The following is a 25,798-nucleotide window of genomic DNA, read 5'->3' as shown; positions in this document are numbered from 1 at the left end:
AACAAGCTAGATATATAGGATCTACTAGTCGTCCTTAGCGATAAATCCTTTCTATTATACTAGATACTCGACTTTAGGTCTTCGGTTTCTCTAAATAATATATTGTTGTACAATTCTCTTAATTTCCTAATGCTTGTCTCCGTCAACGATTATAGAGCTAGGGGGCTCTGTATTATAGCTAAAGGGGTCTTTCCCCTAATCTAGTTTCTATAACTAGGAAACTGAAACTATAGAATAGACTTTCTAACTAGCTAGGAAGTCAAACTTGTAGACGTTCTTATCGATTTTACAGACAATCTTAAACGGTCTTACCCACTATAGCGACCACTTTCGTTTAGGCTTTCCTAGGAGATAGTATCTATTATATAGTTGTAGATAAATAGTATCTCCTACTTTAAACTTAGTAGACATATATTTATCGTTGTAACGTATCTTTATAATAGCGTCTATATAATCGATCTATTCTACTACTTCCTCCTAATACTATTGTCTAAGGACATTGATAGCTTCGGTAAAGGCAATGATACCCTTCTTATAGTAAAGTATATCTAGGATAGAGCGTAGTTTAAAGCTATATACTAACTCGTTTAACAATCTTCCAATAGTGACTATAAGCATATTGTTAAGATTATACTACAATATAAGAAGAAGTAGAGGCTATAGCGTTCTTAGTTTTTCTATAGCTTCTATATAGATAGTAATTTCTATTGTCTAGTTTATCCTCTTTAACTAACTGTCTATCTAGAGATAATAGGCTATTGAGAAAAGGAGGCTAATGCCTAGGATACAAAAGATTTCTTTCTATAGGTCAAAGGTAAACTTAGTGTCTTAGTCACTAATAATTTACACTAGGAGTCCCTAATCCGTATATATCAACGCTCTAAGGATTATAATAGCCTATTCCTCTACTAATATTTTGTCGTTTCTAGCTATAAAAAGCTTTTTTTTACTAAACTTATAGGTAATAGTATATATAGCGTTGAGGATTAGGTACTTTTTCATTGACTATAGTGTCCTTTTAGAGGGTATAGTAGGCAAACCGACAATGAAATCTATAGTAATAATATAGAAAGGCTATAGCGATATCCAAATTAGCTAAAGATCTTTAGGCTTCAGTTCTCTCAAGGTCTAGTTCTCTCTATATATAAGGCAGTGCTAAACGTATTTATATACTATCTAGCGCTTTCGATTAAATATAAATACTAAGAGGTTCACTATTATATTGTCTATACCAAAGTAGTAAATATTGTTGTATACAACGGTAAGAATGTCCTTAATATAGCTACTAGAGATATAAAGCTTCTTTGCTCCTTTGTAGTCAATATAGTAGAGGAGACTATCCTTTAGTTCGTAGGGTCTAAGCTATAGCTTTCGATACTACTTTCTTCGCGGCTCTCCTTCTCACTCTTCGCGTTCTCTCTACTTAGCGATCTTCTTAGCTCGTTCTTCTATATCGTAGAGACTCCTAATAATCTTATTATACCGATAGTCGTTAGGGTAAGCTATAGTCAACTTAGCTTTAAACTCGTCATTGATAACTAGTTCGAAGGTACTAGTATCTATAGCGTAGTATTCCTCGGTATTAATCTAGGTAGTAGACCAAATGTCCTTTAGTTCGTTGATAGTGTCTTAGGTTTCATTAGGGGCGTCCTCCTCGAAGGTTAGTAAATATAACAAAGCGTCTAGTACAACGTTGAGCTTTCCTAGTATATAGAAAATGTTAAAGTCGAACTAGGATAGCTAGTTTATAGCGTTGGCGAGCTTTAGGTTGGCCTTTACAAGGTCTATAGTAGCGAGAGATATATACTTTATAATACCTCTAGTTGCTATATAGTCTATTAGGATATTTATAGAATATTGGTTTGACTATATCATTTTTCAAAGCTTCCTAACTACCTATACGATAATAGTGACTTCTACTTCTATATTCCTATACTTCCTTTCTATATTAGAAGTTAGACGGGATAAGAATATAATAGGCTAGATCTCGCTACTTAGGATATCTTAGCTAGGGATACTAATGCCGTCCTATTCGCTATAGAGTTGAAAGACAATTGCTCTATATCCTTTGCTACTTATATCGAGCTTAATGAATAGCGGCTTATTAGAACAATAATAATATAGGAAGTACTACTTATATAGGTATTCCTATAGCAACCTAAAGGACTCTAGTTCCACTAGTATAGGCTTGAATTTAACGTTCGAAGTGAATACTTTCCTAGCGTTCTTCGACTTAGCGATAGGAAGGTCTCTGCTTACTCTCCCTTAGGCAAGGAGCTTAGTTTTATAGTCCTATAAAGGCTATACTTTCGCTATATACTACAGGATACCTTTATATAGCTATCCGACTATACTAAGGTACTACTCTAAGGTCTCAAAGGTATTAGGAAACTTAAGTTTCTTAAATATAGCGATCCTATCGTCTGTCTTAGCTACTCCTTTGCCATTGACTATATAGCTAAGCAGTCTCATTGACGGGTAGGCTATAAAGGATTTTTCTACCGAAATGTAAATATATACCTTGTCAAAGATATCGAGAACTGTCTTAACGTACTTAAGGTACTCCTCTATATTCTTACTAGCGATAATGATATTGTCGATATAAGTATATACAAAGTATTTATACTTATAGAACAAACGGTCTATAAAGCGCTATACGAAAGCTAATAAGTTTTTAAATCCTATTAGTACAATGTTTAAGCGTTCTAAACCTCTAGGACTAATAACTACTATATAGTTACAATATTCTTCTACAACTAGAAGCTAGAAGAAGAATCTAGAAGCGTCGAATACTATAAAGATCGTATTACCTATCATTATATTTATAATATCGTCTTAGTTGAGCAATGGGTATATATCTAGTACTACCAACGTATTTAAGGGCTAGAGATCTACTATAGCTCTACCTTTCGTTTTTCTAGCAACTATACAATAGACTACGAAGACTAGGTAAACGACAGGGGTTAGCTAGTCTATAAAGTTCATCTTTCCTTATATATATAGTTTATTGTATTCTTCGTCGACGATCGCTTAGTCTTTAGTACTTAGTAGATAAACCCGAATAGGCTTGAGCTAATTCTACTATCCGTCGACAAATAGAATTCTCATCTTCTAATCCTCTAGTATAAGGACAATACTATAGTTATAGAAGACGTTATACTTGTCTAGCAGTGCCTTTATCTCTTCTATATACTATTTGTCCCTACTATAGACGCTCACCCCTACTACTAACTTGATATATAGGATGTCGTCTAGTTTCTTAATACTATAGGATAGTATATAGAACTCCTACTTAGTAGGTAGCTTATACTTATCCTCTATTAGTGTCTTTGTTATCGGTTCCTTATCGCTAGGCTCTTATTGTATAGTCGTCGTTATCTATATATATTTATCGTCTACAACGTTATCCTAGGTCTACTATATAAAGTTCTATACTATCGTCTAGATATCCTCCTCTAGGCTATACTAAAGAAGGTGTCTAATACACTATCCTTCGACAATAGTGATTAGGCAAGCGATGTTGTTCCTTACAACGGCCTAGTATACACTTTTCGTATCTACAACGGCGTCCAGTATACCTTTGATATATAAAGCGAAGTAGAGCTTGCGTTTCTAGCTGCCTAGATTATCGTCATTAGTATCTATATACTCGAACATAGTCTCGATTAGGTATTCCGTTATAGGTACGACTATTACGATGTTCGTAGCTTTTACCTTTTAGATTATTCTTTTCTATTCTATATATACTCTTACCTTTATATTGTAGACGGACTAGAAATAATAAGTAGATATATTAAGGTCAATCTTTACTCTGTTATAGAGTATAAAGTCAATTCTAATCAATAGTTTCGCTTCTAAACCTTCAATAACATCGGCTATTATAGTGAAGTGACTATCCACTTTAGTACTATAGACGATTCCTTAAATATAAAAGTCAAACTCAACTTATTTCTTAACTTCGATATAGGCTCCAACGCCTTTAACAAAGTATAGCTTTACATTAATCTAATATAGGTTCTTAGCCTATTTAGAGATAAACTCTTTATCGATAAGGTTAATATTGCTACCTATATCGAAGTAAACCTCGGTGCCTAGCTCGCCTAGGTTCGCGCTAATATTGATTATAAAGTATATAGCTTACTTATCTAATACTTTCAATAGCAATATATATAGCTATACTTCTATAATCTATCCTTTAGTCAGTGTAAAGTTTATATCCTTACTATCAAGCTTATCTTTATTGTTACTAAGGTCGTACTAGTAGTCTATTCAAAGTTATATAGGTTTATATTTATCTTTGTCGCCATCGTTGGCTATATACTCGAAAAGCTTACGACGTATCGCGAAGACTCTACTATAGACAGTATATTGCTAAATCTATAGAAGTTATTATAGTAGTTTGTTCTAGTTTAGTCTAGGCTAGCGAAAGGTATAATACAAATAGTAAGAACTATTAGCTTCCTCGTCTTCTAATTCCTTATCCTCGGCTTTAGTATTATATTCGTCGACAAGAACGTACCTAGTCTTCTCTAGCATTTTACAATAAAGGTTAGCGTCTTCGTCGTCTCCTATCACTATAATCTCACTATAGTATAAGAAGGTGCCGTCTTCGAACTACTTCTTATATATATATATCCAAATCTATTGAAGTTGTCGAAGTCAAGGTGGTCTTCCCTAATTGCCGTTATCGCCTCTTCTCTAGCCATTGAATAGTCTAAGTCCTCCTCTATAATCGTTGAACGGTCGATATCCTCTTCTATATCTAGTTGTACTATAGAAGTTTCAGTTACTAAATGATCGTACTTAGTTACTATCTCTATACCAATTATTTCTAAGTCGCTAAGGTTTATCCCTATCTCTTTTCTAAAGATCGCGATATCCTCTTCTACCTCTTTCTATCTAAAAGACTCTACTATCCTTCTAATCGTCTCCTTATCCTTCGTCGTCGTACTCTATATCTATGTTGTTGGCAATAGGACTATAGCCGATAATATAGCCCTTGGCGATATCTTAGCGAAGCTTGTCTCTAACAATATATACTTTAGTGTCAAGAATACTAAGGAATACGCCTATCTCTATAGTTGCGTCTAGTTCAGGGTATAGCTAGCGAAGTTCTAGATAGAGGCAATTATATAAGCGTATTAGACGTTGCTCCTTAGTAGTATCTCCCTAAATATATATATATTTGAAACATTCTATAGCGAATTTCTAAATTAGCTTATTTTTATAGTTGTCCCTTGTAGTATACTGGTTTTCGTTCAGCTATTTCTTTGCTTTATATCTCTTAATACTAAACTCCTTTTCTAAACGTTCGGTCTACGCTTTTATAGATATAGTTAGTACTACCTTTTCTATAGTAGAGAGCTGCTACTTGTACTATTATAGCGCTAATCCTTGAAGTAGAGTCTATATCTCTATATACAAAGTCTCTTCTTTTACTAGGTAGTATCTAATAACCTAATCTACCTATTTAATCTAAAGGTTGACGTCCTTATAATATAGCTATTGTTTATTGTACTATAGGTCCTAGGGTTCCTTAGCCTCGTTCTCTATATCTAGCTAAAAGAGACTAGTGTCCTAAATCTTCTATTTCAACGTAGGTATAGACGATTATAAAGATATAGTACTTCCGTCCTCGGTTTTAGGCTAACAGTCTTCTATACCTATAGCCTTGTTCGCCCTTTCGATTATAACGTTTAAGTTCTCTATTATTCTAGCCATCTAGGTAAGAAAGTCCTATATAGCGAAAGCGGCTTAGATATCTATAGCTCTAGCTACTTATCTAGAGGGTCTAGCTCCCTATCTAGAGGGTCTAGCTATTTATCTATATAGTAGGCTTAGCATCTCTTAGAATAGTAAGGAGACACTAAAATCGACCGAACTATCTATATATTCCGTTCTAAGGTTCTAAATAAATAGCTATACCTAGTCTAAGAAGCCTAGATAGGTACTAGGATAGTTGGCTAGGCGTCTATAGCGGTAGCTAGGGAACCTAGTCGAAAGCGCTAATTAGCTAAGCTATCGAAGATGATAGGTCTTCCTCTTTAGGTTGTCGATTCTAAGGTAGTAGATCCTATAATCCTCTTTATAGTCCTTAGTAGCGTCTACTAAGATTACAACTATTAACGATATAGGTTTCGTATCCCTATTAAAGAATAGTTAGTATATCCTAAGTTTCTAGTTACTCTTAGAAGGTTAAGCTTAGTAGAGTTACTAGCTAGTTCTTAGTTGGATTATATCTAGTTTTTACTAATATTTCTAGCGATATAGCTAGTCTTAGTTGCTGATTATCGGTCCCCTAAGGCTTTAGGGTCTCTAGCGATCTCCAACTCTTTAGTACTAAAGTCTCTAACGTTTCTTAGGTTAAGTCCTTAGTCTCTAAGATAGCGTCTTCGATCCTAGGGTCTAGGATAAGGTTCTTGCTAATAGCTACTCGGACTTTATACCTAATAGTTGTAAAGTAGATATAAAGAATATAATTGTCGAATATCTAAGAGGGAGGATACTCTACAATGTACAGTGTTTTAGTATACTATTGAATATAGATATCTCCTTCTAATACCTCTTTAAATAATACTATAGCTTCTAGATATTAGAGTTCTCAAGGATTAATAGCGGTTATCTACTAGACGTTGTAGGTAACCTCGAAGTCCTTAATAAACTTAAGTGTCTACTATATATCCCTATAGACGTTGGCGTTTATAAGGCTTAAATCTATCTAGCTTCTAACTCCTCGTAAGTACTTAGTACTAGAATAACAGTAGCTAGATTGTAAACTAGTTCGTTATAGATTATATACTCCGAAGCTTACTCCTTTACAAAGGAGTATTATCTACCTTAGGTATTGCTCTATACAACTTACTAGGCGTAACTCGTAATATCTCCCAATCTAAACTTAGCTCCCTTCGACGGGAAGCGAATAGGTTCGAATCGTTAGTAGGCACCACTTGTTATACGCAGATAGTGCTCAATAACCATCTAGCGGTAAATATATAAGGGTAAAAAAGATCAATGCCTCTTAGCCTCGTCAGCTAATAAGACGGTACTCCTAAACACTAGTATATATTACAAAAGTATATTGATATAGTCTACTGTTCTACAAAGGGGTTGCAGGCGAGGTTCCCTTTTTTAAGGGAACGCTCGTCACCCCTAACCACAGTACAGTTATAGGTGCCTTTGCCACAGTTGCGTATAACAGATCTAGACTAATTGAAACGATTACGAGAAAAAATTAGGGTACAATAGACAAGGTAGAAGAAATGGTTGATTATAAGCGAATTGGTAGGAGGATTAAGAAAAAGGGGTAGGCAAGCCTTCGAAAGTAGAAGGGCTACTTAGCTCTTTCTTGAACTAGGCAAAAGAAAATGGATAAGGCTTATAGTGCCTACTGATTAGCTAGAAATGAGTATTCGCCCTCTAAATTCTTAAGGCCTTCTTCTCCTCCTTGCTATCCTAGAACTATTTTCTTCCTCTAACCTTCTTACTACTTTATTCTAGTACCTTCCTCTCTTTAGTTAGATCAGGTTCTTAGCTAGGTCTTCTACTTCCTTTTCAAATTCGTATATAGCTCCTATATATAAATTCGTAACCTAGAAACTATAATGCTAAGCAACTAGCATATCTACGATATATTGTAGGAAATTACTAATAAAGCGAGCGACTAGAGGCTATTGCTATATAGGATTATAAACCGCTAGATCGATCTCTCGCTAGTGCTAAAAACAACGATCTTTGTAGCCTAGAAGTATATCTAGGTAGTCCAAAGTAAGATAAAGGATCTACCAATGTCGAAAGATAAGCGTTATACTGACGAATATACTACGATCTTAGTCGAATATAAGGCTATCTATAGTATAATCAAGATCTATCGACTAAACATTAGATTACTGTATATCTAGTGGGTCTTGCTAAGCAATTAGCAAGATCAATGTAGGATATAGCGATTAGTTTATATTGACGATAGGCTAGTTGACGTAGTTGAGTGGCACTATAACACCTAGGTCTTTCGTCTAGTGTTTATAGAGCATTACAATGATAGACCACTTAGACGTTAGATATATTATCTTACTATACGCTTAAACTGAGCGTTAGCGCTTTTGATCTAGGTATAAGGTCGTAAATAAGCGTTGCGCTTCCCTTTTATATTCGCCCTCTAAGTAGAGGAAGACTGATACTCCTATAGTAATAAGGTGCTTTGTCGTAACTATAAACTGTTGTACTAGTATTCGACAACTCTTTTTAATAAGGACGGAGACGTCTATATAACTTAGCCCTTCAATAGCTATACTTCTTTCACTTCTCTCTTTAGCAATAAATATACCAACTGTATCTAGTTAAAGAAAGAGTATATTTGGACTTATATCTATAGGAATAATCAGAAGTACCTAGCTTAGGACTTGATTTTATAGGACTATCTTCTATACGATCTAAAGAACGATCCTAGGCTAAAGCTACACTTAGAAGAGGTAGGCTAAGAGTAGTTTATCCTATTAGAGGTTGCTATTAGGGAACAAATAGTATAGTACTAGGCCAACTATAAGAGCTTACGTTACTAAGGGATAGAGAAAACAGATAGGGATAGGTAGGAAGTAGGATATAGTCTAGGAGCTTAGCCTATAGATAGTAGATCGAGAGACTATATATCCTAATTATAGATTTTTCTTAGCCTTGACTTTAGCTCTAAGAAACTTAGTCCTATATAATAGAAACTATCTATCTAAAGGGTAGAAGTGAAAAAGAAAAGGTAAGAACGACTATAAAGCCTCTAAGAGTAGGGCCGCCCCTTAGAAAGAAAACTTAGGTACTAGCGAAAAAGAATAAGGGCCTAAAGGATAAAAATAAGTAAACGATAGTAGATAGACGAAGATTAAGTAAGATATAGCTAATAGAGATATTATTAGCGAATAGGAGGCTAATATAACAATGGGTATTAAGAAGAAAACGTAGTAAAACGTTGGCGAAACTATCGGAGGTAGTAGCTTCTAGGACCTCCCCCCTTCTTAAACTGTATATCCTTATACGTCTAGAGGGCCAGTGTTAAAAACTAGGTGGTTTTCTATATAGGATTTCTATAATAAGCTTTTAACGAGGTCGCTCCTTCCTTGCCCTCTTCGTAGTAGTATAAGTTTAACCTACTTAAGGCGCTATAGTACAACTAGGGGTTTCCTCTTTAAGGACCTCCTCCTCTACTATAGTCGCGATGTCCTTAGCGACTATTTATATAATTTTCTCCCTTAGTAGGCTATCGCTATAAACGTAATAAGGATCACTAAAGCGATACCGTTAACTAGTTAAAGCGCTATATAGTTCGCCACTATAAGGAAGCCTAACTAGTTGACTACTGTTGGAAGTCTTAGCTAGTTGATAGGGTTGACAACCTATAGTCTAATCGCCAATATTCTAGTTGTCTTTAGCAGTACTAGACCCCTTTTCGCTATCTTTGTAGAGCCTTAAACGACTGTCGAGGCGGTAACGTTCTCCTTAGAAGTGTCTAGTATATATCTCCTCGTCGTAGAGCGCTAAGGTAGCTAAGTCTCGGCTAGCGCTAGGGCTAGGATTAGCTCCCCTATCGTTCTATACTTCGTTATAGCGATTGTCGAGGCGATAGCCTCTATCGAAGTAGCTATCGTTGTAGCGACTATCGTAGTAGCGCTTGTTGTCGCTACGCCCCTCTAAGTAGAGGAATAGGTTTATATTATCTACTTTTAGCTAGACGTTATCTAGTTTAAAGAACTTCTTTATACGATTTAGAGGATATAGTGTCTAGATAGGTATATCGTCTAAAGTCTCTAGGAAGTAAGTGTCTTAGTCTTTAATTATCTAAATATAGAATAGGCTAAACTAATAGTACTCTAGTTTCTAGACTAAGCTTATATCTAGCTACTAAACGTTATTGTAGACAAGGACAAGGTCGTCGATAGATATTACTACGTTTTCTAGGCGAAATTTACGTTTATAGGCCTTATTATAGCGTTTAGCTAGCTTTTCGCAAGCTATAGCAACCTATTCGACGGTAATCTCGTAGTTATACTTAGCTTCTTAGAGGATATAAGTATAGAGGGCAATGAGCTTTGTATAGAGTCTTATAGGATCCTTTCCCTTTGTCTAGGTATAGATAGAGTCCTAGGTAAGAATTTACTAGATAGGAACATTAAACTTGATTAGACTAATAGGCTTATAGTTGTAGGTAAGAAAGAAGGGAAATATTCTATAAAAGCCTTTAACGGTTGTACAATCTATATATAAGATATATAGAAAAAGCTCTCTCTACCTCTTTCCTATACTATTAGTTATCTTTATAAACAAGGTGGCAATTAGGATATAGCTAGCCTTATTCACTTCGTTTATATACGAATTATATAGTAAGATGATAACTCTCTTGATCTATAGCTTATAAAGGATCTCCTTGACTTTGCCTTTGAACTTAGAGCTTCTATCGACGACTATAACAATAGGGTAGCCCTAGTAACAAAGGATATACCGTATAATGAAGGACTTGATAGCCTCGGAGGACTTGTTCGACAAGATCTTAGTTTCGACGTATCCTATAAGATCGTTATATACTTCGATAAGGAAATACTTCTTCTCCCTATAGCTAGATAGTATATATTAGATATCGAGGTACTATTTAGTAAAAGGGAAAGGCGGAGGCGTAGTCTAGTTTACTACTTCCTCGAACCTCTAGGTATTATACGCCTAATACGGCGTATAAGCCTAGATCTACTCTACTATATCTTCGTATATACTATACTAATAGTAGTGGTTCGTTACTTATCGATACGTCGCCTCTCTCCTACAATAGCCAACTTCGCTATAGCACCGGTTGAAGATTAAACGTCTCTCTTTAGGGGTATCAACAACGTACCTATAACACTACAAATAGTTTATACTCTAGAGGAAAAGGTGATAATCCTTAACGAAGTACTTTACTACTTCCCTTTTAAGCTAATATTGTTTTTAGTATAGCCTATAGCCTAGCGGGGTCTCTATCGTCGATAGGAAGTAAACAATATCCTAAAAACGCTAAGAGTAATTGTCTTAAAGGCGGATAGGCTCTAGCTTCCCTTCTAGATACGATGCCTCTTCGCCTATATAGTTGACAAAGATCTAGGCGTCGACCTAATCGTCGATATCCTCCTCTACTTCCTTCTCTATATAGTTAGAGGGCCTAGGAGGTTTATAGGACAATACGTTGGCTACAACGTTCTTAGGACCTAGGATATACTTGACTTCGAAGTTAAATAGGTAGATCTAGGTGATCTAGCGTATTATCAGAGTACCTAGGACATCGTTTATAGCACTATTAAGCTAATAGACTAGAACTAGAGCATTGGTCTCTACAATAAAATATATACTAAAGAGGTAGTAACGAAAACGCTTTAGGAGGAAGAGTAGCCCCTTTAACTCCCTCTTTATAGTATTATATCGCTTCTCTACCTCTAACTAAATACTACTCTTAAACTAGTATAGATGTCTTTTACTATTAGGGCCAACCTACTTAAGTACCCTACTTTATCCGAGGATACTAGCGTTATAGACTAAAAAGATTATACTAAACTAAGGATCACTATAGACAAGTGTCACTAAAACTAGAGTAGTAATGATTTTCTCCTTTAGCTTGTCTATTACCTTCTATTTAAAGGGCCCCTAGTTCTATTTAGTATCTTTCTTTATTAGAGTATATAGAGGAATCGCAATGATTGTAAAACCTTTAATCTAAATCTAGTAGTATCCGACTATTCTAACGAAGGTATATACCTCCTTAACATTAGAATAGGTCTTCTACTCCCTTATCTTAATCACCTTCGCTTCTTTAGGAAGGCGCCCCTCTAGTATATAGAGATAACTAAGTAGGACTACTTTTAGTTGCATCTACTTCGATTTCTTAGTGGCGATAGTCGTATCTACTAGCTCTACGTTTAGCAACACTATATCAATGTTCTTAAGATACTTAACAACAAATTCTCGACGTCCTCCTCTATCTAAATAACTAGTATAATTAGATTAGGGACCTTTTATAGCAATATTGTCTAGGTAGGCGTAATAGACATTAGGGATAAGGTCACTAAAGATCGTTGTTATAGCTCGCTAGAACTAGGCAATGGAATTTATATCTCCTATTAGCAATGTATATATATAAAAGAGCTTAATTAGTATTATAAAAGTCGTTAAATCCTAGCTATACTTATAGAGGTTGATCTAGTTATATTTAGAGAAGAGATCTAGAAGGGACATTAGTCTATAGCCCTCAAAGTCTTTACTAAATTCCTCTATAATAGGTAGAACGAAAGTATTATAGATCGTTATAGCATTAGCCTTTTAAGTATCATTAATAAGCTATAAACCACTGTCCTTTTTTAAAACTAAGAACTAGTTATTATAGTAGCTTATATAGCTATACTCAATGATTCCTTATATCTATCTTTCTCTAAGCAGATCAACGACCTTCTACATTAGTAGTTTCGAGATTAGGATCAACTTGCTCTGCTAGGCCTTATATAGGATAGTCCTAATATACTAGGGTAAAACGACATCTTTATAGATACGCCTATACTTAGTAAAATCCTATATAAGCGTAGCCTCCTAGTTTTGTAAGATCTTAACGAATATCTCTCTCTCTAACTTAGTAAAAAAACCGTTTATAATAGTAAGCATTTCTCGAAGATACTCCTTAATAAGTCTCGAGCCTAGCTTAAGATCTAAGAAACGAGGGACTATAAGGTCTTCCTAGTCCTTCTTAAACTATATCTTAGCTTTGGCCTTTGTAAGCCGCTTTTCTCATTACAATAGGTCTCTCTCTAGTATAGAGCTATCCGACGGTACTAAGTCGATAGGCTAAACCTTGTTTATAACATTCTTCTAGAGCATAAACGTCCTTAGGGCCTTTCTAAACTCGTAGTAGAACGCTCGCCTTAGCCTTCTATTGGAAAAGGGGTTTCCAATCGAGGTCCCCCTCTTCCCTTTTGAATAGGGCAACAATTTGATCTTACCCTTCTTCTTCCGTCTAGACGAAGAAGACAACGAATAAGAATATATAATATGAAAAAGAGTGTTAAAGAGTAGTATATAAGACTTCTATAAAACGAAATGAAAAACCACTTTACTTATACGATCGTCGAGGAAACTAAGGGCAGTCTCACTCTCCTCTATCTCTACTTAGTCAAAAATTCTTTCGAGACTCTTCGTCAATCCCTAAAATTGCTTTTAAACGGATAGTTATATTAGAGATAGTAGGCGATTCTATTAGATAATCTTCTTAAAGACGATATACGTCTAGACTATCTTCCCCTTTATAATTAGATTAACGATAATTAGGTTACTATTATAGTAATTAAAGGTTAAAGCAATATCCTTGATAAACGATATACCAAGGATTATTTTATAGCTACTAATAGTGTCCTTAGTTATAAAGAAATGAAGGTTGATGCCAACTCCTCTTAGATATAGAGTGACCTAAGTCTCTCTAATGAACGGTGCTAAGCTATAAAGACCCTTTAAGATAATCTTAGTAGGCTAGTATAGTATTATATACTTCTCGACAATATTTATCGAGATATAGTTGTACTTTGAACTAGAGTCGATTAAAGCAAAGTGCTTATTATAATAGCCCTTCTTAAACTAGATATATAAAGTAGGAAGAGACTATACTCTTATTATTATACTAAGTTCTATATACTATAAGACTAAAAGCGTTGAGATAGACTTCTAGAGTAGGATATAGATATAATCGTCAATGTCTCTAGGTAGACCCTTACGAATCTAACGCTCTTAGAGGCTTCTTATATAGATACTCTATATATTGTCCTTGGTAATTCTAAAGATTGCTAGAACCGTTTTAGTCTAACTAGAGGAAGAGTCGTTAAATATATTTATATTAGTATATAGAGCCTATATATAGACCCTTATATCTTTTGGTATAGTAGTTGGTCCATTAAGCTTAGGAATATTGGACCTTTTATAGTCAATGACCTCGACGTTAGTAGAAATGCCCTATAGGTATATAATTAGAGTGTCCTTATATTTAGATAAGATATAGACTAAGTTATTAAGGGTTAGACTAGTCTTCGCCTTTATTATAGTATAGATCGTATCCTTTATATATAGAGGCAATGTAGTAACCTTTAGCGTAGGCGGCTTAGACTATAGCTCCTTTTTCTTTGTATAATTCGCTATAGCTAGGTTCTTAAGGATAGTTATATAAGGAGGCTCTACTAGAGGTATAGGAGTGCCGCCTATCTAGAAGTCATCTTCTATTTCGTCTTTAGTAAACTAATGCTTAGTAGGTAGTATACCTTGAAGTATAGTCTCTACTTCCTTGTCCGCTTCCTCCTTAGCTTCTCCCTTAGTTTGGTCAGAGAGAGGAAGAGGTAGTTGGTGGAATTCGTTAGCCTTTAGCGTAGGCTATAGAACAACCTTCTAAGTCAAGATACAACCTCCTTCTAATAGAACTATATAAAACGACAACTGATTAGACGCTATATAATAGAAGGTGGAGGTGAGCTTAGGCTCCCCTTTGTATATAAGACGATTGATCGTCGTCTAGACAGTCGTAGGCTCTTAATATAGTTTAAGCTACTAGAGGTAGTGCTTATTTAGTACTAGGGATATATCTAGCTTAAATAAGCGACTATTTAGGCGTTTATACTTACGATAGTACACTTAGTATATAGGATAGCTATTATACTATAGGCAATAGGCTATATATATAAGGATAAGCTAGCTAATTTTACTAACCTCTTATATATTATCAACATTTGCCTTTATAAAGGTAATCGTCTTAGCTAGTGTATAGCCCTTCTTACTCCTATCGCTAAGGCAGTAGTCTATACCTTTATAATATATTAGACCTATAGCTATAGCTTTTATAGCTTCTATATATTTGAGGACTATATAGTTAGAGTCACTACAATAGTAGCAATAGCTAGAGCTTATAGGTCTACTATAGCTAGGAGGACGACTATCAATATATAGGCTAGTGATAAAGCTAATACGTCTCTCCTATAAGCGGCTCCGCTATTAGAAATATATCTAGAGAACCTCGATCTCGTTAGAAGTAGGATCGATTCTATATAAACGGAGGGCTTTAATCTTCCGTTTAAATTGCTTAGCGATCTTCTACTTCTAGATATATAGACGCTAGAGCTAATTAGCTAAATCATCGATATCGTTAGGCATAGATATAAGAACTTTCTTTGGCTCCTCCTCTTCCTACTTCTATAGCTTAGGGGTCGTCTTGATAGTAGGCGTAGCTAGAGGCGAGTAGTACTTCTATAGATCGATCTTACGCTTATAGGTCTTAAGAAAGAAGTCTCCTACGTTAAGACCCTTCTAAAGAATATTCTAAACGAACTCGAGGAAGTCTATCTACTTCGTAGTATAGATAGAGTCTTTATTATCCTTCTTTAGGGTATACTAACGGTCTTTAAGAGCTACCTAGATCCATTGATCAAGTGTACGCTATATAGTTAGAACGATTATATACTATAGCTCCTTATAAACTTTAGTAGAGGCAATAGCGTATATATAGTCGATCAACTTAAAGTAGTTATAGATAACTTTGCTAACTAGCTAGTATCTCCCTTCGATCAGATTATAAAGGTAACCTCTATCTCTATACTACTTAGAATCGTCGCCCTTCTAATGCTTTAGGAACTTAGTCTTGAAAGCTACCTAGGTCTTTCAGTCCTTTTTCTCCTAGTGACGAATAATAGGTTAGATTATAGTGTTGTACTAAAGCTCGAATAGGTATATATAGGTTTTGTTATTAGTGACCTAATAAGCTTTATATATCTCTTCGAAGGTCTCGATCTAATATATAGTATTCTGACTAGAGAAGTGGCCCTAAAGGCTAGCCTTCGCTAGGGTTACAAAGGTCGTACTAAACGTAGTAGTAAGAATATACTTAGTTATCTTCCTTAGAGCTTCGACTTCAAAGAGACTAGAAGGTATTATCGTAGATACCTCTATATAGATAGGCGGAATAGAGGTATTTAGCAAAGACAAAAGGGGTATCTACGCTACTTTAGCTAGATCTTCTTTACTTAGTATACCTTAGAAAGGCTATAAGACAGATATATCCTTAGACTCTCCTTCGGAGGTTAGCGTTAAGATTAATAGTGTTATAGAGGTCAATAGAATTCTTAGAGCTTCTATAGATAGTGTATATATATATCGTTAGAGTCTAGTCATTAAACGTTTAGCTATTGTCTTTAAGAAAGGCAACAACTATATTGATAGACTATAAAAGGACTAATATATACACTTCTATAGGAATGTTAACTCCTTTAACGTCTATCTAGAGGAAGAAAACCTTTTAAGAAGCTAGGTTCCTTTGGAATATATAGTCTAAATACCCTAAAGGATGACTATAGGTTCCTTATAGATCACCTAGATACCTTTGGCAACTAATATACTAGACCTAACTAATATAATAGCGGTAAGAGTATAGCTTTTAAGAAGAAAAGTAAAAGTCTATACTAAGACCTTATATCCGATATAAAATAGTGCTAGATATACTATTAGAAGGAGCTAAGTATTATAAAGGTATAGTCCTAAGCTCGGAAGCTTATAAGTAGCTACTACGTTTAACTACTTTTATAACTAGTTTAGCTAGATTAAGGAAGAAAATAATAATCAATGAAAATTCTACCTCTATCTCTATTTAGAAAGATAGAACTATTGTCTTTCGATTAGATTAGCGTTTTACAACCACTACGTTAATAATAACGAAGCCTTAATAGGTCTTCGAAGTATTAGGGATAACAAGATATCTTTTCGATATCCTACGCCGTCTAAGCAAAGGAAGGTCTCCTAGGACAAGGTCTCAATAGACCCCTCGAACATATATACCTCAATAGGTTTCTATACCTCCTAGAGATGCTAGTATCGGTATACTAGAGCCTTAATAGGTCGGCTATATCGTTGTCGTATAGCTATTAATATAGTATCGTATAGTTCTACGATCTTAGAAGACTTTGTAGTCTATACTATCCCATTTAGATATAGAGCTAAGCTCCTCCCTAATTAAGCCCCTATTTGAAATAGTGTAAAACCTCTATACCAACCTACCCTACTACACCTAGGATCAGGTGTACAAGATAGCTCCTAAAGGAATATAGTATACCTTTAGACAGATAAAGATAGTGTATATCGAGTAGTAGGAAGGATGTCTCCTAAGAGGAAGACATATAGCTTAGATACGTCTAATAGGATATAGTAGAAAGACAAAAGACAATAAGAATATAGTTAGAGCTCAATAGCTCGAATACCTACTGTCTAGACAGAGGTAGAACAACGCAAGGAGAGGCTCAATAGCCTTCCTAGAAGAAGGAGGACTACCAACGTAGTGTCAACGAACGTATATTGACAACTACTTAATGTCTTACTTGATAATAAAGAAGATAGGCTTAGCCCACTTAAATATATATAATTAGAGGGCTAGACCCCCTGACAACGAATGCAACGCTCTGAGACAAACAGAAAAGTAGAAAACTAGGTCCCCCTATATCCAGGTAGTCTATCACCCCAATCTAATATTGCCTGTTATTATATTTATAATGTCGTCCTAGTTGGGCAATGGGTAGACGTCTAGTACCACTAACGTATTTAGGGGCTAAAGGTCTATTATAGCTCTGCCTTTCGTTTTCTTAGTGACTGTGTAGTAGACTACGAAGACTAGGTAAACGATAGGAGTTGGCTAGTCTATAAAGTCTATCTTTCCTTACACTTATAGCTTGTTATACTCTTTGTTGATAATCGCTTAGTCCTTAGTGCTTAATAGATAGATCTAAATAGGCTTAAGCTGATTCTACTATCTATCGATAAGTAGGATCCTTATCTTCTAATCCTCTAGTATAAGGACAATACTACGGTTATAGAAGACATTATATTTGTCTAGTAGTGCCTTTACTTCTTCTATATACTATTTGTCTCTACTATAGACGTTTACCCCTGCTATTAACTTAATATATAGGATATCGTCTAGTTTCTCAATGCTATAGGATAGTATATAGAACTTCTACTTATTAGGCGGCTTATATTTATCCTTTGTCAGTGTTTTCGTTATTAGTTCTTTACCGCTAGGCTCTTATTATATAGTTGTCGTTATCTATATATATTTGCTATTTGCAACATTATCCTAGGTTTACTATATAAGGTTCTATACCATTGTTTAGATGTCCTTCTCTAGGCTATGCTAAAGAAGGTGTTCGATATATTGACCTTCAATAAAGGTGATTAGGTAGGCGGTGTTATTCCTTACGACGGCCTAGTATACGCTTTTTACGTCTACGATAGTGTCTAGGATGCCTTCGATGTATAAAGCGAAGTAGAGCTTACGTTTCTAGCTACTTAGATTATTGTTATTGGTATTTATAGGCTTGAATATAGTCTCGATTAAATATTCCGTTATAGGTGCGACTATTACAATATTTATAGCTTTTACCTTCTAGATCGTTCTCTTCTATTCTATATATACTTTTACCTTTATATTGTAAATAGACTAAAAGTAATAGATAGATATATTGAGGTCAATCTTTACTCTATTATAAAGTATAAAGTTAATTCTAATCAATAGCTTTGCTCTTAAACCTTCGATAACGTCGGCTATTATTGTAAAGTAACCTTCTATATTGGTGCTATAGACGATTCCTTGGATATAGAAGTCAAACTCGACTTGCTTTTTGACCTCTATATAGGCTCCGATACCTTTAATAAAGTACGGCTTTATATTAATCTAACGTAGGTTTTTAGCCTACTTAGAGATAAACTCCTTGTCGACGAGGTTGGTATTACTATCTATATCGAAGTAAACTTTGGTACTTAGCTCGCCTAGGTTTACATTGATATTGATTATAAGGTATATAGCTTGCTTATCTAACGCCTTTAGTAGCAGTATATAGGGCTACGCTTCTACGATCTATCCTTTGGTTAGTATAAAGTTTATGTCTTTACTATTAAGTTCGTCCTTATTATTATTGAGGTTGTGCTAATAGTCTATCTAAGGTTGTATAGGTCTATACTTATCCTCGTTGCCGTCGTTGGCTATATATTCAAAAAGCTTACAACGTATCGCGAAGACTTTGCTATAAGCGGTGCATTGTTGAATTTAGAGAAGCTATTATAGCTATTTGCTTCGACCTAGGCTAGGCTAATAAAAGGTGTAATATAAGTAGTAAGAACTATCGACTTCCTCGTCTTCTAATTCCTTGTCTTCGGCTTTAATATTATATTCGTCGACGAGAATGTACTTAGTCTTCTCTAGCATTTTACAATAAAGGTTAGTGTCTTCGTCGTCCTCTATTACTTTAATCTCGTTATAGTATACGAAGATACTATCTTTATACTATCTTTTGTATATATATATCTGAACCTATTAAAGCTATCGAGGTCGTCTTCTATAGTTACTATTGTTACTTCTTCTTTAGCTGTTGAACGGTTTGACTCCTCCTCTATAGTTGTTAAACGGTTAGTATTCTCTTCTACGTCTAGTTAAGCTATAGAAGTTTTGATCATTGAATAGTTGTACTTAATTACTATCTCTATGCTAGTTGTTTCTAAGTCGCTAGGGTCTATCTCTGTCTCTTTTCTAATAGTTGCGATATCCTCTTTTACCTCTATTTATCTAAAAGGCTCTGCTATTCTCCTAGTCGTCTCCTCGTCTTTCGTCGTTGTACTCTATATCTATATTGTTGGTGATAGGGCTATAGCTAATGATATAGCCCTTAGCGGTGTCCTAGCGAAGCTTGTCCTTAACGATATATACTTTAGTGTCGAGGATACTAAGGAATATACTTGTCTCTATAGTTATATCTAGTTTAAAGTATAACTAACGAAGTTCTAGATAGAGGTAGTTATAGAAGTATATTAGACGTTGCTCCTTAGTAGTATTTCCTTAGATATATATATATTTGAAGTACTTTATAGCGAATTTTCTAATTAGCTTGTCTTTATAGTTGTCCTTTGCGATATACTAGTTTTCGTTTAGCTATTTTTCCACTTTGTACCTCTTGATACTAAACTCTTTTTTCAAGTGTTTAGTCTATACTTTTATAAATATAGTAAGTGCTACTTTTTCTATAGCTAATAGTTGTTACTTATACTATTATAGCGTTGATCCTCGAAGTAGGGTCTATATCTCTATATATAGGGTCTCTTCTCTTATTGGATAGTATCTGATAACCTGATCTATCTATTTAACCTAAAGGTTGACGTCCCTATAGTATAGCTACTATTTATTGTACTATAGGTTCTAGGGTTCCTTAGCTTCGTTCTCTATATTTAGCTAAAAGAGACTAGTGTCCTAGATCTTCTATTTTGCTATAGATGTAGGTACCTATAAAGATATAATGCTTTTGTCTTTAGTTTCAGTTTAATAGTCTTCTTTGCCTATAGCCCTATTCGCTCTTTCGATTATAATATTTAGGTTCTCTATTATCTTAGCTATCTAGGTAAGGAAGTTCTATATAGTGAATATACCTTAGTTGTCTATAGCTCTAGCTATTTATTTAGAAAGTCTAGATACTTAGCTAAAGGGCCCCTTTTAAGGTAGCTACTGTCTATATAGTAGGCTTAGTATCTCTTAGAATAGTAAAGAGACATTAGAATCAACTGAACTGTCTATATATTCCGTTCTAGGGTCCTAGATAACTATATTTAGTTCAGGACGTCTAGATAAGTGCTAGGATAGCTAGTTTAGCGTCTATAGTAGTAGCTAGGGAACCTAGTCGAAAATACTAATTAGCTAAGCTATTAGAGATAATAGGTCTTCCTCTTTAGGTTGTCGGTTCTATAGTAGTAGATCCTATAATCCTTCTAGCTATCTTTAATAGTAGCTACTAAGATTATAGTTGCTAACGGTATAGGCTTTATATCTCTATTAAAGAATAGTTAATATATCTTAGGGCTTTAGTTGCTCCTAGAAGGTTAGGCTTAGTAGAGTTGCTAACTAGTCCTTAGTCGGATTATATCTAGTTTTTACTAATATTTCTAGTAGTATAGCTAGTCCTAGTTACTAAGCGTTGGTCCCTTAAGGTTTCAGGGTCTCTAGCGGTCCCCGACTTTCTAGTCCTAAGGTCTTTAACGTTTCTTAGGTCGAGTCCTTAGTCTCTAAGGCGGCATCTTTGATCCTAGGGTCTAGGATAAGGTTCTTATTGATAGCTACTTGGACTTTATACCTAATGGTTATAAGGTAGATATAAGGAATATAATTGTCGAGTATCTAAGAAGGAGGATACTCTAAGATATATAGTATTTTAATATACTATTGGACGTAGACGTCTCCTTTTAGTACCTCTTCGAGTAATATTATAGCTTCTAAGTATTAGAGTTTTTAGGGATTAATAACAGTTATCTATTGGACGTTGTAGATAATCTCAAAGTCCTTAATGAACTTGAATATCTACTATATATCCCTATAGACGTTGGCGTTTATAAGGCTTAAATCCGTCTAGCTTCTAACCTTTCGCAAATACTTAGTATTAGAGTAATAGTATCTAGGTTATAAACTGGTTCATTATAAATTATATACTCCGAGGCTTACTTCCTTATAAAGGAGTATTATCTACTTTAGGCGTTGCTCTATACAACTTACTAGGCGTAACTCGTAATATTGTCCGAGTTGAACTAGGCTCCCCTCGATAGGAAGCGAATAGGTTTAAATCGTTAGTAGGTACCACTTGTTATATATAGATGGTGCTCGGTAACTATCTAGCGGTAAACGTATAAGGATAAGAAAGATCAATGTCTCTTAGCCTCGTTAGCCGATAAGGCGGTACTCTTGAACACTAGTATATGTCATAAAAGTATATTGATATAGTCTACTGTTCTATAAAGGGGTTGTAGGCGAGGTTCCCTTTTTAAGGGGAACACTCGTTACCCTTGACCGCGGTGCGGTTATAGGTGCCCTTGCCACAGTTGCGTATAATAGATGCCTACGTTGGCTAGGAGGATACCCACAAGCCTAGGATACCCGCGATCAAGCTCGTTATACTATTTTCTATACCCTCTAAGCTACTATTTAGCAATATAGTTGGATCAAAGGGAGGAAAAATAAGCTCTAAGGATCGCTTAGATAAGTATATCGTTAATGCCAAATTTGATCAAGTTTGATACATTGTTATAGAAGTTAAAGGGGGGTTATCGACTAGATTAAAAGCTATACCTCGAAGTGAAATTTACATTGGAAGCAACCGTTTAGGAAAAAACTATCGCTATATATACAAAAGTAGGCTCACTAGAATCGCTTATCAATGGCGATCTTCAGACTATAATCGCCTTGGCGATACGATATATAGTAGTAGAGATATTAGCGAGTGATTAAGCACTTTTTTTCAGCTCTTATACAAAACTATACCTCGACTTAAGGAATCTCGAATTTTACTCTCAGACCTCTTTCAAAGGCGTTCTCTACAAAAAGTAGGCTAGGTTCTCAAAGGGTCTAGCGGACAGCGTTATATATAAGCTAGTATAGGATTACGTCTTAGCAGGCCTAGGCACGGACCTCTCCTAGCGGTTATTCTTAAAGAGGTCCCGCCAAGACTAATTTCGGAACCTACCGCTTACAAGTATTTACAAATTGCTACAAGGGAGTAGGTCGCTCCGACTTCGAGCAACATCAACAACGAAGAATTGCAAAGACTTGTAGCAACAACTTCGTAAAACCTCAACCAAATTGAAAAAAGGAAAACGAAGTTAACCTATACCCTAACCTTGACCCTCACCCTAACTATAACCCTTACCCTAACCAGCGGGGGGCTAGCACCACGGTCGTCGTTAAAGAGGTCCCGCCAAGACTAATTTCGGAGACTGCTGTGTACAAGTATTTACAAATCGCCAAAGGTGAGCAGGGCCGCTACGACTTCGAACATCAACAATGCAAATCGCAAAGACTCACAACAACAACAACTTTACGATACCTCAACCAAATCGAAAAAAAAGAAAACGAGGATAACCCATATCTTAACTATAACCTATATCCTTACTTTAACCTAAATCCTAACTAACAGGGGGCTAGCGCCGCTAGTCGTACCCCTAGCGAATTAACCCTTAGCGATAGTGCAAACCCCGTAGCGATCTTGGTGACGTACTGACGGTGTAAAACCATTGCCGACAATTGGCCGAAATTAGTCTTGGCGGGACCTCTTTAACGTCTACCGGCGCCGCCCCCCGCACCCCTGGCGAACTAACCCTTGGCGATAGTGCAAACCCCGTGGCGGTCTTGGCGGGGTACTGACGTTGTAAAAACATTGCCGACAATTGGCCGAAATTAGTCTTGGCGGGACCTCTTTAGCCATCAGCCTTTAAGATCCAGCCTCCCGGCCGCAGGCCGGGAAAACAGAGAACGCAATGAAAGGGGTCTGAGGGCTGAGATAATCCCGTTCCACTCCCTGATTTTCTCAGCCAACAACCGAGACCGCCATTGAGGCGGATCCGCATTTCTGGCCATTGGTTGGCCCGACGCGCAATCTCTCAGCTGCAGTGGCCCGCGCGCCACGGCGCCACAATCCCGGTAACCTGCCACTTGACCTCGAGTTCCCGCATCAGATCTCGTGTTTCTCCCATCGACGCCATCTTTTCCTTTGGCCAGTCCCAGTTGCCCGGCGCCGCTCCCCAGAAAAAGACCAGGCTGGAGGGCAGCAGAACAAGGATGTCTTTCCTTTGGGTAATATATCCATTTCACTGCTTTGCACTGCTTTCTGCCCTTGGCCTTCCCAGAAGGCGGGTACTTTCGCCGACGGCCTCGATCCGCCGTCCCAACAGCGACACCATGGGGCGCCATTTCTCCCCGCCGCGTGACAATGTTCCTTCCGTTTCAGCAAGCTCGTGACTGGCCAATATACCGATCCTACGACTGCCGAGGCTGCCGATTCCGGGTTGTGCTGACCGGCTTGTCGCGGGTGGTCGCCCGTCCAGCCCTAAGGGGGCGTGCGAGGGTCAGCAGGAGTTTTCTCCCGTGGAAAGCACTCCCCTTCTGATGTTCAGATAAACGAGGCTGAGCAAAGTCATTAACAGGTTGCGTAACCAGTTCCCTGCCTCTGCCTTCCGGGACCAGCGACCAGCGCGGCCAATGGATACCTGCACAGCGACGCCGAGAATCTGAGTGAGGCTCCCGGGGGGTGAATCCATAATCACGCGTCTGGGGTCGATTTGACTCGGTTCCGCCACCTGCGTTGCGTCTCCATCACGCGGGCCTGGTTCGCAAGCCTCTGGGAGGAAAGGACCAAAGCGGCAGGCACAAACAGCGCAACCAGCCACTTGGACCAGAACTAACATGCTTAATCCCCTCCGCGACAGCCGCAAGAGTCGTCTCATCCCTGTCGATTATTGGCGGGGATGGGGCTCTGACCAGTCCAGTCAGGGAGCTTTAACGCGTGGCCTGGGTCACGCAGGGGCACCCTCTGAGCTGGGACTGGTACATGTACGAGGGCCATGATCTCGCAGGTGCGAGGCCCATCGAAGGGGCCGACAGAAACGCCGCCCATGTGGATATTCCCGTTTTGACTTGGATCCCCGAACTCAAAGAGGGCCTTTGTTTTCAGGCGCATCACGGAGGGGTTGAACGGCGATGACGGACACAGCCAGGAAGGACACGGCCAGGAAATCCCTGATTGCGGCGAGTGACAAACCCGCTGACGGCTCACGGCTTGTCGTTCGTTCTGGCCTACAGGTGATGACCCAGATTTTACGAGGCGCCTCCACTCGCGGTGTCACCACGGTTCCTTCTTGGATCACTCTGCCGCGACAGGCGGCCAATGGCTGCGGTTCAAGAACGGATCTGAATTGATGATTATTCATCAAAGCGTTTTTGTGGAAAGCACGCCACCGCGGATATCACAGGGGGCGGTCTGTTCAGCCGGCACTGATCGCTCAGGGCCACGGACGGGACCTGCGGATGCAGGTAAGAGGCCATCGACAGCCCTCGGAGAGAGAGAAAGCAACAAGCAGTCGTGCCACCACCCGCTCCTCACCGCTGTTCCGCGAACGCGAGCCAAAGAAAAAACTGAGATACAACGCCGTCGAACGGGTGTAGCACCCGTGGAAATCCTTGCCTTCTCGGGGCATCCCATCCCGACCTCCATCCAGATCCATCAGCCGCGGCCCCGCGGCTGTGTGATGAGACAGGTCGTCGAGTGGTGGGGTTCTCCCGAGGCCCAGCTGCACGAAGGCATTTCCGCTATTTGCCACTCGCCCTGGATAGGCATAAATAAAAAAAAAAAAAAAAAAAAATAAAAAAATAAAATAAAAAAAAAAAAAATAAGCGGGCATTCTTGTGCACGGTTTACGGCGGCGGCAGACGCCGTGTTGGGGGCCAGACCTGCCGATTTTCCGACATCTGACAGACGGAACGGACGGCCCCTGAAACTGATCAGTTCACAAAACAGTGGGGACCCTTCGAAACGACGTTCATGTGCATTCATTGTCTTCGATGCTTTATATACCATTGCCCTGGACCAAACCACACCTCGAGAACGAGGAGCAGAAGGAGGTGTAGAGTGAACACCCGGCGCGGTCTCTTCCTCCCTTCCCAAACCATGCGACACCGGAGTCCGGTTCGCTGATATCGTGAACGCCACCCAGTCCGCGAACACCATTCCTCGCGTCAGATATAGGGGTTACTCGCTCAAGAGGGCGCGAAAATAGAGCGGACAGGAGAGAAAGAGAGAAGAAAAGTCAACGCCAGAGGATGGCAAGGCCTACGCTGCGTAGGCCGTCACCGCGCCGCGCCCTGTTCGTGCCGCGCCAGAAGCCCAGATAACCCGAGCCCCCAAGCCCCTTGGGATTCGTAGAAAAGCGCCTCCTC

The 25,798-nt window shown here is 37.7% G+C and overlaps 1 protein-coding gene across 1 annotated transcript; it reads right to left on the bottom strand.

Moving 5' to 3' along the window:
- Positions 1 to 2,361: 2,361 nt before the first annotated feature.
- THITE_2037473 (uncharacterized protein) lies at positions 2,362 to 2,613 on the bottom strand (the record flags this gene model as incomplete). The annotated part of the gene is made up of 1 exon (XM_003649958.1): positions 2,362 to 2,613. A coding segment is annotated over one exon (252 nt), but the record flags the coding sequence as incomplete, so codon positions are not given.
- Between the last annotated feature and the right edge of the window lie 23,185 nt (positions 2,614 to 25,798).

Source organism: Thermothielavioides terrestris, chromosome 1 (genome assembly GCF_000226115.1).
Source record: "Thermothielavioides terrestris NRRL 8126 chromosome 1, complete sequence".
NCBI classification, from domain to species: Eukaryota; Fungi; Ascomycota; class Sordariomycetes; order Sordariales; family Chaetomiaceae; genus Thermothielavioides; species Thermothielavioides terrestris.
The sequence above is the reverse complement of the archived record's forward strand: the minus strand, read 5'-3'. Positions and strand labels throughout refer to the sequence as shown.